The sequence below is a fragment of the Pagrus pagrus genome (genome assembly GCF_965226575.1).
Source record: "Pagrus pagrus genome assembly, chromosome: 18".
Classification (NCBI taxonomy): domain Eukaryota; kingdom Metazoa; phylum Chordata; class Actinopteri; order Spariformes; family Sparidae; genus Pagrus; species Pagrus pagrus.
In genome coordinates this window covers 20,624,127-20,639,078 of record NC_140202.1, presented here as the reverse complement: position 1 = coordinate 20,639,078, position 14,952 = coordinate 20,624,127, and the positions used below count along the sequence as shown (strand labels likewise).

The following is a 14,952-nucleotide window of genomic DNA, read 5'->3' as shown; positions in this document are numbered from 1 at the left end:
TTTACCTTCCCAATTTTTAGTTTTTTTCCACCCCTGCTCTCCATCTTCTATTTTCCTACCTGTCCTTCTCTGCCGCTTCCTCAGCTGTTTCTCTGCCTCTCACCTCCAGCCTGTACAGTAAATCAGCTCGCCTGTTCGTTTGACCTCCAGAGCCACCGGAGCATGATGCCGATGTGCTGAACCTGCCGCTTTGCCTCTTCGCCGCAACCCTCCTCCTCCTCCTCCTCCTCCCTCGAAGCCTTCCCTCGCTCTCCGACTCCATCGCTCTCTCTTCCTCCAGCTGCGTGTGTTTTTCTGTCTGTCTGTTCTGCAGATGTTGTGGTGTCAAAGGGGGGACTTTTTTTTTTCTCTCTCGTCTGAAGACTTGGGCAGTTTTGATTTGACAGGAGGGATAAGCGGGTGAGTGGGCAGGCCAGGGGCTAACAAAGTGAATTAGTCAGTGAGTGCATTAGCGGGTTGACCTGTGTAAACGAGTTAGCCACTCACTAAAGTAATATGTCTGTTTGTGAGGGGTTAGGAGTACACAGTTTCAGGTGGGGTCGCACAGCTGTCTACATCAACACCATCAAGCTGAAAAGCAACGTTAGCGCGCGGCGCATCTGTATATATATGTGAGTTAATCTGGGTCAGCCTCACATGCCTGCCATAAATAAGCTCAGGACCCACACACATGTTCATCCAGCGAGTGGTTATCCTGTTAGGGTTGATTTATTCCCGTCACAGCGGAGGATGATTTATGATGAGGACGAGCTTTTACTGTTTTCCGATCCTCTTTACATATTTAACATTAACCTAAATCTAAATATTTCTTCTGATATGATGATGGATTTGCCCAGATTTGTGCCCAGCTTTGCCGCCGCTGACCCATGCCTGTGATCAAATTTGTGTTCATTTTCCTGTTCGCAGACTTAAACCGTTTTGCACGTCTGCGTCTGTGATTATTTAGCGCCGCGCCAAGTCCTATCCCTGACCCCCAGATTAGTCCGTTTCTCGTACATTTGTGTGTCCACGGGCTTGTTAATTACCTCGCTGTACTGTGAGCGGGCAGGTTAATGAGCGGCTATATTTCAGGCTGCTGATAGATTATTGTTTCAATAGGCTTTAGCCGATAACACTGGTTCATTTAGAGTGGAATCAACACTGTCGCAAAAAATTCTCCCTCCTGCGAACTCCTCCTCTCCTCCTCCTCCTCCTCCTCCCCCGTCAATAAAAGCCCTCTGGACTATTCTACAGATCATTGCTCTCATCTTTCTTCCTCTCATCTTGCCTCTTTCTTTCTTTCATCGCCTCCGCCTATTTTTCTTTACTACCCCCTTCTCCCGCAAACTCCCTGCTTGTATGTGTTTCCCTCATCCTCACCGGCTCCTGTTATATCTTCTCTCCTTTTAAATCTCCCCCCGTCTCAATCCGTCTCTCCCCTCACTTACTTTCTCATGTGCGAGTGTGAGAGCAGCCTCGGGGTACTTCTATATTTCCTGGCCAGTGCAGAAGTAGATTGGAATGGAGGCCTTTGTCACTTTTATTTACTGCCTCACTGATTTCACAACAGCGTGCGTGCGTGTGCGCCCATGCACGCCTCGCGCACGCTCGTCCGTGTGTGTTGCCGCGCGCGCGAGCACGTGTGAATGCGGAGTGATTGCAGGTGTTTGAACTGCAATGAGGTGTGTCTGGGAGTATTGCCCCCTTATTTCTTCGGGCTCCTTCGGGCAGAACTGTGTTTGCTCCGTTTGTTAGCCCAAAGTAGCTTTAATTGTGCATCGTGGCTCCGGCAGCAGCTGAGCATGCTGGGATCGACAGCCTACAGACTAGAACTGGTGGGTGTTGATAGGAGGGTGAAGGCTGAAACACCGGTTGTCTGAAATCCTTCAACCCTAACGCAGCTGAACTGGAGTTCGGTGTGTTTGAGTGGGTGTGACAACAGTGGCCAATCTCCCTGTACGACCTGCCTGTCGGAGGCAGACGGAGAGGAAAATGTACAGAGCGAAAGCCCATGGGCACATCCCATAGTCTACTCTACCCCTTATGATACAGTTACCATGCCGACAGGCCGTATGCCAGAGGACCATGTTGAGATAGATGCCATTCATTCAAGTCTCGTCTGTGTATGTGTGGGTGTGTGCGTGGATTACCATGACGGCACAGATTAGGATTATGGTGTGACCCATTTCCCTTTTACAAAGAGCTGGCAACACAATCCGGCAATCTGTTCCTAGTGAGTGTGTATGTGTGCTTTCATATGGTTTAGCATGTTCAGCGTCTTTTCTTTTGTCTTCCCGCATCCTTGGCAAACAAAGGACATATGAAGACTGATCCAAGTGGTTAAAGCTCACTAGTTGCACAACATTGCTAAATCTTTTGGAAAATTGACAAGAAGCAGGTGCACACATTTGAAGTTTCACCGTTTGTACTTAATAGTGTTGTCACCATATTCGGATTTCTAACGTTGATACGATACCTTGCAAAATGTTGATATGCGATACCACTGGGACATTTTCAAACAACATGAGGGCGTATAATAAGATTTATTTATTTATTTAAGATAAGTATAACAAAGCCTTTGGCCTGTTTGTTAGGCACAACAGCATCTACAATCAAAAGTATTAATCAACAGAAACCCTGCTGTCTGAGATTCTTCAGGCCTGATAGCTTTGAGGGGGATTAGCTTAGCTTTGAGAATTTCGAAATGTGTGTTTGGCCAACACAACACAGTTTGACGACAATTTCCTGGCCCATCTTATTTATTAGTCAGGGAGTCATAGTCGAAATGATTTAAAGAGGCACTTGGTTAAACTTGTTGCGTTGGCACTGCTTGGTAGCATCGCTTGCATGTGTCCAAACTTGTTATATCCTTCGTCTTCCCTGGGTCTTTTGCCTCAGATTCTAAGTATTTTGATGAAACAACACTCCGACTGTTTTCTTTCCCAACTAAAACAGGGTTAACGAGTTAACAACGTAACACAGCAGAACGAATGAGACGAGTGACGAGACGGGACTTGAGTGAGTTGGAGGCAACAGGGCTGTGTAGGTTCTGCAGTGTTGTGTGTGTGTGTGTGTGTGTGTGAGTGTGTGTGTGCGTCAGGGAGAGGAGAAAGTGAGAGAGTGCAGCTGGTATTGGTGTATCAATACTGCAGGATATGAGAATTGAAACCTCTTACTCAGAATAGAAGTAAAAAAAAAATTGATATTTTTGAGAACTTTTATACTTAGTAAGCCCACGCTAACGCTAAATGGAATATATATAATTTCCTTTACATTGCTGGTAAAACAGATCTCGGATGAGTAGGCTTCTGTAAAGCATAGCGAGCTGAGTCGTAAACAAAAACCAACACAGCCAAGTAAGCAATCATGCCGCTGTGAAAAGGACATTTTTTGAATCTGGTGACTTGTGGCTTGTATTAAAAGCCTCCTATTTTGGCAGCCCACTCTGAAATGTCAGGTGTCACAGTGTCCTTGAACGCACCAGCAGATAGAGTTGGGGTTTCCAACAGGAAACTGTTTAGCAGATGTCATTAAATGTGGCATTTGTTGTGTAAAATATGCCTTGATGTCTTAAAAGTGCATTAAACTTCAGGATCCTTTAAAACGCAGCGGGAATCCCTGTAGTGTTCTCAAAAAAAAAAAAAAAGGTCCCACTTGCCGCAGCAAATACAACAAAAAACTTCAGTCTACCATATGACTGTCTAAAGTAAGTTTTAAGTCTCTGCAAGGTGATTTTAATTCTTTGTGAACTAATAAAAACCAGTGGTTCCCCAGAAAGTGGGATATCAATCTTAATATGGCCTAACTTTGAAAAGGACATTTGTGGTTAATGGGCTAAAACATGCAGAGCCGATGGTGTAGGTGCTCGGATTTCGGTTAATGCGCAGGCTTAAAATAAAGCAAAGGGTCTATTTTTAAATCGCTCATCCGCTCGGCCATTCTCAAGTAAAATTCGGATGGTTCCTTCTGACCTTGCAGCTTGGCTGCACAGCGATCGCACACTGAGGACAGATGCACTGTGAAAATCCAGCTCTCTCACTGAACGAGTCCTCTGCTCATCCCCTCCCTCGTTTTCCAATCACCTCTTCCTCCTCGCTCTCCCTCCCTCCCTCCCCTCCTCCTCACCCCATCTCTTCCTTTAAACAACAACGCTCCCATATCAGGACACTAGCCTCTTATTCCCCTGTCTTCTCCCCTCTCCTTTCTATCTGTGTGTGTGTGTGTGTGTGTGTGTGTGTGTGTGTGTGTGTGTGTGTGTTTGAGCGTTTGTGTATGTATGTTTAAGTGTCGTGCCCACTGTACTCCGGCCAGCCAAGACTGTTGCTAGGCTACGACAGGAAGTGTCCTGCATAGTAAATGTGTCCGGGGTAGGGGGGTGGTGGGGGGGGCTGTGTGTAATTGACTTGGCAAGGGCATGGACGTGCACACAAACAAACAAAATACACACACGCTGTAGAGGTGTTTTTTCTTGCTCACACACACACACACACACATGCATGCACACAGGCACTTTGGGTATCATGATATCCACCAGCAGGTTGTATTAAGGCAGTGGCTGGCAGGTTGGTCTCGCCTAACTGAGGCTGCAAGCTGAGAATGATGAAGAGATGCTTTCCTCTGCAGCCTGTGGTGCTTGTGTGTGTGTGTGTGTGTGTGTGTGTGTGATTGTTCCCTTCAACATTCAGCTCCATATAGCAGCAGAAAAATCGTAAAAGAGAATCATTACACACTCACACACACAACTCCCCTTCCTCACCCCGAGCACACACTCTTACACTACTTACACACCATACCGAGCACTCCGAGTGCTTAACTGGCGTTTTGCTTTCACTTGGCAGATGCAATTAATCATAATTATGTGTTGATGATAATTGCTGGAATAGGTGCACTTTGTGTCGGCGTGACACCTCGGCTCGCGGTGCACACGGAAGGGGACGGATGAGAGATGAGACGGTGGCGTAATGTCGGACCTAAAATCCGTTTTGCGTGGCAACCTTTCACCACAGTTACGGGCTGTTATAGACAAAGTGATGTGTGAGTGGTGACGTGAATTAGAGCTGGATTGCTCTTCAACAGACGGTGGTTTCGAAAAGTGAGGGATTGTTAAATGCTGAAAACGGTTTGATTGAACATGAGCAGGGTGTATTTGCTTTTGATAGTAGTTTAAGTGCGATAGAGAAGTTTAAATATGTAGCACGTACACAGGACACAAGTATTACTAGATTGACAGAAACTGAACCCAGCAGTTCTGGGAGGTGGTTGATGGATAGGGGTTTGGAATGTAGTTTGACAAAACAAGATGTCACATGTCATTTTGTGGTATGTTTGGATGTTTGCATTGAATAAAAAAAATAAGATTCAGTCAGTTTCTGCTCGCCCCCGTGCTGATGGAAAGTTGGGGGAAGTTGCACAGACCACAAAACATTTTTGGAGCTTCACAGCAAAACAGCGCTGCAGCGTTCTCCTGAACAACTGAAGAAGGTGGGGACTTGTTTTGAAAATGTAACATAACAGAGCTGCGTACAGCTCGTCTTATATAATCCTAGTTTAAGGGTTCAGAGATTTCAAATTGATTTGAAAAGACGTTATTTACACCCTTGTTTTTTTTTAAGCTGAAAGCCTGCTGTGCTAAAAGCAGAACTGACACCCCTTCTAAAGTGGGTGCGTGAGCTCGACTCTGCATCAGGGGTGTAAAGACCGTGTTTTATTCAAATCATTTGTATGGAGCCATTTTATGTTTTTTGTTTGCGCTGCAGCTCCAGAAATGTTTTGTTTCATTGTTATTATTTTCATTTGGGTGAACTTATCCTCGAAACCGCTGCTTTTCTTTGTCTTGTGCGATCATAAATTGGATTTGGGAGTGTTAGTCTGACAAAACAAGCAATTTGAGGATCTTTTGTATGTTTTGAGATCAATATTTTTCATTATTTTCGAATACTTTATCAACTGAATGACGACTTAATTAATCATAAATAATACTAACCAGATAAACCGATAATCATGACTATTAAAATTATTTTCAGCCCAGGTCAGATCAACAGGAAATCAGCAGCTGCAGACCTAACTGCCTCTTAAAAGATGATCAATAGGTGGATGGCACAGTTTTCAAAGATTGTATCTCATAAGCAGATCAAACCATAAGTGGACAAACAGATAGGGGAAGATGGGTCTATGGTCTTTTAGAAAACCAGTACGCATGCCACTTTCATTTTAAATAACAAATGTACAACAGATATTTTCAATACAAGTGATCCTGCTTTGTGAAGCATATTCCTGTTTTTGTGGGTGGAACCATCAGAGAAGAGACCCACACTCCATTTTGAATCTCAACCCATACAGTAGCTGAAGACAGACCTGACCCGCGGGGACGACGCCGAGTAATGACTCCACCGCGATGCAGCCGCCTGAAGGCTGATTGGAGATCAGTTCGGTATCAGTTTGCTGTCTCCATCACAGCACGGCCATCCGAGCGGAACAAACATAGTCAATTTCGGTCTGTTATCACTCAAACGCACCTGGCCTCCTTGTGGGTGTGTGCGGAGGTGTGTGCGTGCCAGAGTGACAGATGTTTTCCTATCATGCTTGGTCAAAAAAATACCTCCACAGGATTAAAAAATGGGAAGAAAATTGTGGATTGGACACACGTGAAGATAATTTCCTACACCTCATTTAAAATGTGATTGAAGTTAATGCACAGCACGCTCGCTGTAATGACGGGAAGAATTAGATGAAAGCATTCGTGTGCGCAAGGGGTTCAGCATGTGTGTTTTCTCTTGCTTTGCAGAGAGACTCGGAGAGCCCACGTCGGTGCATTGTGGTTTGCAGAAGGCGCTAGATGCATTAGCAGAGGCAAAGTGGAAGGGTTGCAGGGAGTCCTCTGTTTGTGTCATATTTGCTTGTCGGGGCTCAAAGCCGAACGCTGTTTTCGCTGGCATTAGCGTTCAGCTCAGTCATGTTGACGCAAGACCCGCTTTTCACAGGCTGCTGGTCTGAGCTGCGAGGCATGAGCGAGACGGAGACCGCAAATGCGAGGGGACGGGAAAGTAAGCGAGACATCCAGGGGGAGGGAGGGAGGGAGGGAGGGAGGGAGACATAACGAGAGGCATAAAGAGGAAATTGTGAGAAGTTAAGAGGGTTAGATAATGAGCGAGAGAATCAGAGGGATAAGAGAAAGAGAGGGAGGGAGGGAGAGGCAGAAAACACAGATCTAGGTCAGAGAGGCAAAGCAGTCAACAAACGAGTGGAGAGAGGGATGAACAGGCCCGCGAGGGCTCAGAGCTTCTGGTTCTGAATGGGGAAGGATCGAGGAGACAATGAGCCATGCTTACAAGAAAGACCAGAGAAGGACCATGACAAAACAATTAAAATATTGTGGGAAATCTGTTTTTGACTTTGTTTTTCATTCACGCGGCTGCAGCAAACTTCTATTTCCACTTCTGATTAAAGGAATAGTTCGGCATTTTAGTAAATGCACGATTGAGTTTGATGAGAAGGTCGAGATCACCCTCATTGTCTGTGGGTTGAGTATGGAGCACGAGTCAGGAGGTGAGAAGCTTAGCTTAGCATAGCATAGCATAAAAACCGGAGGCAGGAGGGAAACAGTTTGCTCAAAATGATGCTAAAGCAACCACAGAAAACATAAATATGCTGGACCGACATGTTTACTGTTGTTCATGGTTTGCTACATGTGCTTATATGCATATTTTTTGAGCATTACGAGGGAGGCTAACAGTTTCCACCTGTTTCAAGTCTTTACGCTAAGCTAGGCTATCCATCCACTGGCTCCCTCCCACGTCACACTAACGTGAGCGGTATCGTTCTCCTCATAAAACTCCAAGCGAGAAAACAAATAACTTTCCCCGAGTGCTTTAATCTGCCAATTGTTGAACAGCAGATAAGAACTTCCCAGAGCTTAAGATAACATCTTTAAATCGCTTTGTGCTTTTGTTTTTGTGCAACCGACACTGCAACAACCAAATAAAGTGAATATGCAATGATATGAAACGGGGAAAAAAAGCAAATCATCTCATTGTGGAAGCTGTACTCTGCAAACATTTGTCATTTCAGCTTGATGGATGACTGTTGACGAGACGGTTAATTGTTAGCGGGGTTCGGCGCTGATCGTTTTACCGGTCGCCCTCCCGAATCGTTTTGACATCACTGTTAGACGCGCCATCCCGTTTAACTGCTGTGGAAACGCCATTTCAGTTGACGTTCATACATCGAGACCCGCCCGGTCTCATCTTTTGGATTTGCAAATAAATGACCGGGGAGAGGACCGAGAGGGAGTGAGAGATGAAGATGAGCAGACAGTGCTAATTCCTTTCTGTTGCTCCTTTCACACTCGGTCATTTAATAAGGCTGGATGACATTACTGCTCGAGGAGGGAACGAGGGATGGAGGAAGGGAGGCTGTCAGGTGGCTCAGTGTAATGAATCTTTATCCAGCCCCGATGACGCCCATGTCCAATATCTGTTTGACACACTCTCTCTCCCTCCCTCTGCTCTCTAATTCCCTCAGTCGTTCTCTCGCCCTCCCTCTCCTCGACGTCTCTGCACATGTGTGGGTGTTTTTTTGCAAGAGTCCTTCTGTCTGTGGAAATAAAGGGGGATCTTTTCTGCTTTTTTATGAGTATGTGTGTCCTCAAGTGTATGTGTGAGTTTCTGGTTCGTAAGTGGCTGTAATGCCTTTGTTGGTCTCCAACAAAGCCAGTCCTTGTGCTCGTGGAATTGGGGCAGTCTGATCCTAATGAGAAATCCCTGTTCAATCTTTCCAGCTCTTTTTACTCTCACAGAATCTGGACTGTGTGTGTGTGTGTGTGTGGGAGAGAGAGAGAGAGAGAGAGTGAGCAAACGAGAGGCTGATCACAGCGTTCAAACATCCAGCGGTGCTTAGTTTGCATTGTGCAGCGCTGGATTGTGACACAATGAATTATCATATTAAAACCCTAACTTTCTTTTAGTAATACATCAGCGAGTTTCAAAGTTTTTTTCAATTCCGGAGGAGCTGCTCAATGAGAAATTAAACGCGAGGGTTTAAAGGGAGCTCGGCTGGCGTTAACATACTGCCCGTCATCTCGTGGGAACCCCGCCGAATGTACAAGTGTCGAGTTTTATTCTCGCTCAAAGCTCAGAGAAGATGATTGCTTCGAGGTCCGAGGCAAGTCTCGCCACTCGGCAGCAATTTGGCAAGGGTTCCACTGCCAGCTATTTTGGCCCAACAGGACCAGGCCCCCATCTAAATGGATGGGGAGAGAGCCACAAGTACGTCACAGATAATCTGATAAAGTCTGATTAAAAGATGCTTATAACGTTTGGTGCCTGTCCCCCCAAAATCCAAAACTTGTTTGGAATCAGGATTGTACATGTTTTTGCTGAATTCATTAAATCACTCTGACCTCAGTCCAGAACAATAAGTATCATCATCACTTTTTGGCCCTAATAGAGATTTCATTGTATCATTATGTTGACCGCTGGCCAGTTCAGCAACTTTATAAAATGAGTGTTGAGGAAACAAGTAAGCTTTATTAAGTCGCCCGCATTTTTTCGCAGTTAATAACCGTATTTATTGAATAAGCTCCAGCTCTGAAGCTATTCATCTGGTAAAGCGAGTTTTCAGTGAGCCTGCGAGTACGATTGATCTGTTAAAACGAGATAAAAGTAGAATCTGAGGCGGTGAGAATGACTAATGACCGGTGGCCGGGTGCGGAGATGGTCTTGTTGCTGTAAAATCGCTCCTGCAAAATGAATTGCAAGGCAATAACACCACAAACTTTTTTTTTTGTATCCATAATAGGCTTCTGTTCTTACTGTAGCATTCCTGTTTTGGTTGAGGCGCTCATTATCAGAATAACCCTTCGATTAAAAACCCTCAGGAGGCGCTTTCGAGCCAGACCATTAATGCCATCTGGTTTATAACAATTCCACCAGGAAAAACAGTCCTGCCCTTGTTTTGAGTGCGAGTGTGTGTCCTTGGCTGCGTGTGTGTGTGTGTGTTTGTTTGTTTGTGCCACTGCTGCTAAGCCGCTCTGCTCAGACTGTAACATGCTAATCAGTCGAGTCCAGACAGGTGGAAGTAATAGCCGTCAGTCGTTTTAGCGTCTCTAGCCCTGTTAGCTTCATTAGCTAATCACAGCCACAGATGCTCTGTTGCAAACGGACCACTTGGGCCTTCAGTTTGCCCCTCAGCTCCCAATCTCCCAGTTTCTCGCCTCCTGGCTCCCTCAGGCATCTGCCTAGCCTGGATATTACACAACACAGTCAAGTGTGCAGACTGGTATCCGTCTTTTGTTTGTTCTCTTCTCCGTCTCGTATATCTTAAGACGCCCTCAACTGTGTTTTTGACCACAACTTTTACGGGCCGCTGAAGTCAAATCACAGTGACATCTACAGGGGAATCACGTTGACCCAGTCGTGCCCTTGTTTCCCCCGCTATCCATCGTCTTTTCAGTTGCTGATCAATGGAGAAGCGGTGTAATGGTAATGATTTGTCAGTTTCCTTCGATTTATTCGACTGTGACGTCAGATGATTAAGATGGAAAAGTTTGGAAAAGGCAATGTCACAAGCTTCAGATGCAGAATGATTTATTGGCTTTAACTTCTAGTCTAGTCATAGATATTCAATAATTTCGAGAAAGACTTGATTTGAAACGCCAATGTACCTTCAGTTTGGGGATAATGGCAGTTTACAAACCATTATTTTCATGATGGGGTGACACTTGTGTCTACATTTTGGACTGTGTCTTTAAAAAATGTTGTATTTGTCTCTTATTGGACTGGATTTCCTTCGGGATGTCCTGTTTACAATAAGTACTGTGGTGTTTGAATGATAGAGGAAGACATACAGCTGTGCATATACTGAGTATTTGAGTGTCTGACTTTAGCTTTGATTCATGCTTTTAGTATTTAATCATGAATATTGAATGCTTTGGAGAAATACTTGTTTTTTATCCAGGAGCTTTAGCAGCATCAGAAAACCTTACTAACTGTTGTTATGTGCTGTTGCAACTTGCATGTAAAGACCTTTGTGTCAGCTTGGGAATAACAGCAGTCCATCGTGCACTACTTGTGGTGGGCTGGCGCTTAACATTTAGAATTTTTGTTTTAAAGGTTACATATTGTCTTTGTCACGATTTAAACTGGGCCAGCTTCTGCAAGTCATGTTTACTACAGGATTTTTGCAAGTGCATGCTCATGGGGGAAATGATCTGGTTATGATCTGGTGCCATACAAATAAAGATTGACTGATTGATTCAATGCAGAAAGAGCAACGACTGTAAACTGTTAAATAGACTTTGCCATCTTATTTTGTCTTTGACCGTCCCTCTCCTTTCCTCCTTTCACCAGGGTCGCCATGTTAAGACCGGGCAGCTGGCAGCCATCAAGGTCATGGATGTCACCGGGGTAAGAATCACACATACACGCGTGCGCTCTCACACTCGCGCACGTACCCACGCACAGCAAATCATCTCAAGTGATTATACCACCGTCGACCATGTCATCTAATTATGAGCGATGAGTCAGTGCTGGCGTGCGCGCACGTGTGCGTGTGATGTGGCGGAGAGGAAATGAGGACAGGCCTATTGCCATGGTAATATTAGCTGGAGGTATTAGGACAGCAGTGTGGTCTCAGGCGTGTCTGTAAAGCAGGAGGGAATCTCAGCTATATTTAGAGATCCTCTCACCCTACGCCTCGCTGTCAGCGCTCAGCTGCCAGCGAAACAATGGAGGACTGCAGGAATGAGGCAACAAAGGAGCATGAATGGATGAGTGAGTGGATAAGGATATGAACATATGCAGGTGTGTAAATTACCAAAGGAGGAAAACAGTGTGAGCAATGAATAAACAAATAAACGGTATGAATGGCTGTGGTGTGCGAATAAATCTGCTTAAATACAATAAAAATGAATGACTGTGCTAATTAATGAAAATTAAATGAAGTGCAAAGACAATTTGCTAACTAAATGAGCCGCCACTGTACAGAATCAGCTCGCTAAAACAAGTGTTTTTGTTTTCATGCGTGCTGAACACTAAATTGAAGTAATCACTGCATAATTTTGTGCATAATGAATAAGAAATTACATTTTTAAGTAACCGAACGGCTTGTTTCAAACAACTGCTTTTGGCTTTTGTGGCGGCAATCCCCCTTAAACGAAAGCAATTAAAAAGTAATGCTGTTATTGTGGAATATTTAGAGCCCAGCTGTGTGAGTTTCTGGCAGTTAAATGGCCCCGTCAACAACTTTATCCTTTTCCCTATTAAGATGCACGAGGGGTCACGCGTAGAGGTCGTGTGTTTTCATAACGCCTGTTGATTTTTCTCTCTTCTCGCGTGTGTGTGTCAGGATGAAGAAGAGGAGATTAAAGCGGAAATCAACATGCTGAAGAAGTACAGCCACCACCGGAACATCGCCACCTACTACGGAGCCTTCGTCAAGAAAAACCCTCCCGGCATAGATGACCAGCTCTGGGTACGTGCCTCACGTCTGCGTGTTTAGGAGCTCTATAAGAGGGCGGCTGTGGTCTGCACAGAGCACAACAGAACGGAGCGACTTTCCATTCTTCACACTTAGATTGAAAAGAAGCGAGTGTGTAGTTTGCGACTGCGCTGAAATATGCTGTATGCTTAACGTGTGTGCGTGAAAGATATAAAGCATATGAACGAGTGTGTGGCTGGCTGGCTGCTGCAATAAATCATGTGTTAACGCGATCTGAGGGAGCCCTCTCTCCTCTGATCCTGTAGCATTCATCACGCAACAATGGGAGGACGCACACACACACACAAACATATGCGTATACACACAGCAGCCTGATCTACTGCCGGCATAATTCCCCCTGACTCAACAGCCTGTTTTCCCCGTGTGTGTGTTAATGGGTGCGCAACATGAGCATGAGTTGCATGTTTGCGTGCTTTGACATGTATCCCCTCATGTCTATGCATACTGTATGAGTGAGTTTCCTTTGTCTTTGCCTGAGCACGCTTGCTCATCCTGGATGAAGAGGGTCGGCTGTTCCTTGCCAACTTCCTCTCAGTCTGTAATCCAGAGTGATGATGAGGGGAGCTCGAAGCAGAGCCAGAACTGACCAGCTGAACTTTTGCCCGGATATCTGCAGGGGGATGTAATGCTGGGAAGGATGAATGACGAGAGGAGAGATGAGAGCATGAGGCAGCTAAGGATGGAGAGAGAGGAGAGGGATGGACAGAATGGACACATTGTGTTTGGGTCAAGAGATGGACTTGATTCGTTCATGTGATCTCGTGACCCCGTTTAGTCAGTCTCTGCAGTCCTTTCGGTGGTCTGTGGCTATGGCTGTGTTGTTAATGTGTGTTGCTCTCTGTATTACTAACGCATTTACAGTAATGTGATTATGGGTACTGTGTATTTTCTTTATAAGTTGAAGAAAGCCCTTTTTATTCTGTGCACATGCATCAGTACCCAGTCTGTATAGCCTTATGATACTGGCTTTCTGAGGCAGATTACCATAGCAATTCTTGTAAATATTATCAATCTAAGCCAACAATATATCAAATGATATTTTTTGCATTAAATATATTTTAAGACAAAAATGTCTCGATTGGTGGTTGATATGGTGGTTATTTTATTCTCCATGACCGATATATAGCTGTAGTAACCTGATTTTGGCACATAACGTTAGCCTGTTGTTGTATCAGTCAGGCTCTAATATGATGAGGTGCGAGGACAGTAGAGAAATGTACTGTGATACATACATAAATAAACAAATCTGATTCTTAACTAGCTCCCTTATTATCTCGGTAAGATGCTTTATGAGTTACGGGCTTGTTTAGAACGGATTGCTTCCTTTTGCCGAACAGTCGATAATGGACCTTGTGTGTTTGCAGCTGGTCATGGAGTTCTGTGGAGCCGGCTCAGTGACGGACCTGATCAAGAACACCAAGGGCAACTCTCTGAAAGAGGAGTGGACCGCTTACATCTGCCGAGAGATTCTCAGGGTAAGCGGCAAGTCACATCTGTAAAAATGTTTCTGCTGTTTAAATCCTACACGTCCCTCATGAGTAGGACATTATTGATCCTTGATAAGGTTTTCTTCTGAATGAATGAAGAAAAAAGAATGGGAGAAAAAGTGATATAGTTCACCAAAAACGCCTCTGATTATTATTCCAAATATAACTTTTATTTATTTATTGATGTCGTTTATTTTCAATGTCAAATGTTAGCATCCTCCTACACAAAGGGAACAAGGCCTTACAAGTCTGAATCAGATAATCCCCGTTGGAGAAGTTCAAATAATTCCCACTGATAAACGCGGCCATAAGATGAATGTGTACACATAATTTTGTTCCACAACAACCGTCGTTCTCTATTGTTTTACGCTTTGGTTCCCCAAAACGACTTCCTTGTCCTTGCACGGCTACAATCTGCATCAACACCACTGACGAAGCAGAAGTTAAACAACGAGAACAAAATTGCTGTAATTTTATGGTCAGGCTCTTGATTATAACATCGACAGCAAACAGGGATTAAAAAAAAAAAGGAAATTGAAGCCAAACGCAGTCGTTGCTCTCAACGGCAGCAGGCAGTCCAGAGGCAGCGAGACAAAACAGTCTCCCTGTGTCATCTCGGGACACGACTCGCTGTTGAGCAATAAAGTGTTGAGTTTTCTGGCATCTATGACATGAGTTGATCTGAAATAACAGCTGCTGTTGTAGCCGCTGACACGGGAGCGGGCTAAACCTGTATGAAGCCAACTGTTCCCTTCCTCAGAAAATAGTTTGGAGGCCCTGCGGGTCAAAACACAACATTTCAGAAAATTGCAAATGTTATCTGAAAAGTTGTTTTCTGGAATGTTGTTGTGTTTTGACCCTCAGGGGCCACCGTGATAAAGAGATTTCTCGGTTGTCTGTATTAAAATAAGGGGCTAATATTATAAAAAGGAATATTTGAAAGCATTTTATTTTGTCTAACAAGTGAGAAAACAAAAATAAAAATAATAAT

The 14,952-nt window shown here is 44.5% G+C and overlaps 1 protein-coding gene across 12 annotated transcripts in view; it reads left to right on the top strand.

Annotated features, from left to right (window-relative positions):
• LOC311274167 (traf2 and NCK-interacting protein kinase-like) overlaps positions 1-14,952 on the top strand; it is a 65,862-nt gene that overhangs the window by 21,027 nt on the left and 29,883 nt on the right. For all 12 annotated transcript variants that reach the window (XM_084381613.1, XM_084381605.1, XM_084381612.1 and 9 more), the window contains exons 3-5: positions 11,325-11,381; positions 12,322-12,447; positions 13,839-13,949. In XM_084381613.1, the coding sequence (XP_084237739.1) occupies positions 11,325-11,381; positions 12,322-12,447; positions 13,839-13,949 (294 nt within the window). The remainder of the gene's footprint in view (positions 1-11,324; positions 11,382-12,321; positions 12,448-13,838; positions 13,950-14,952) is intronic.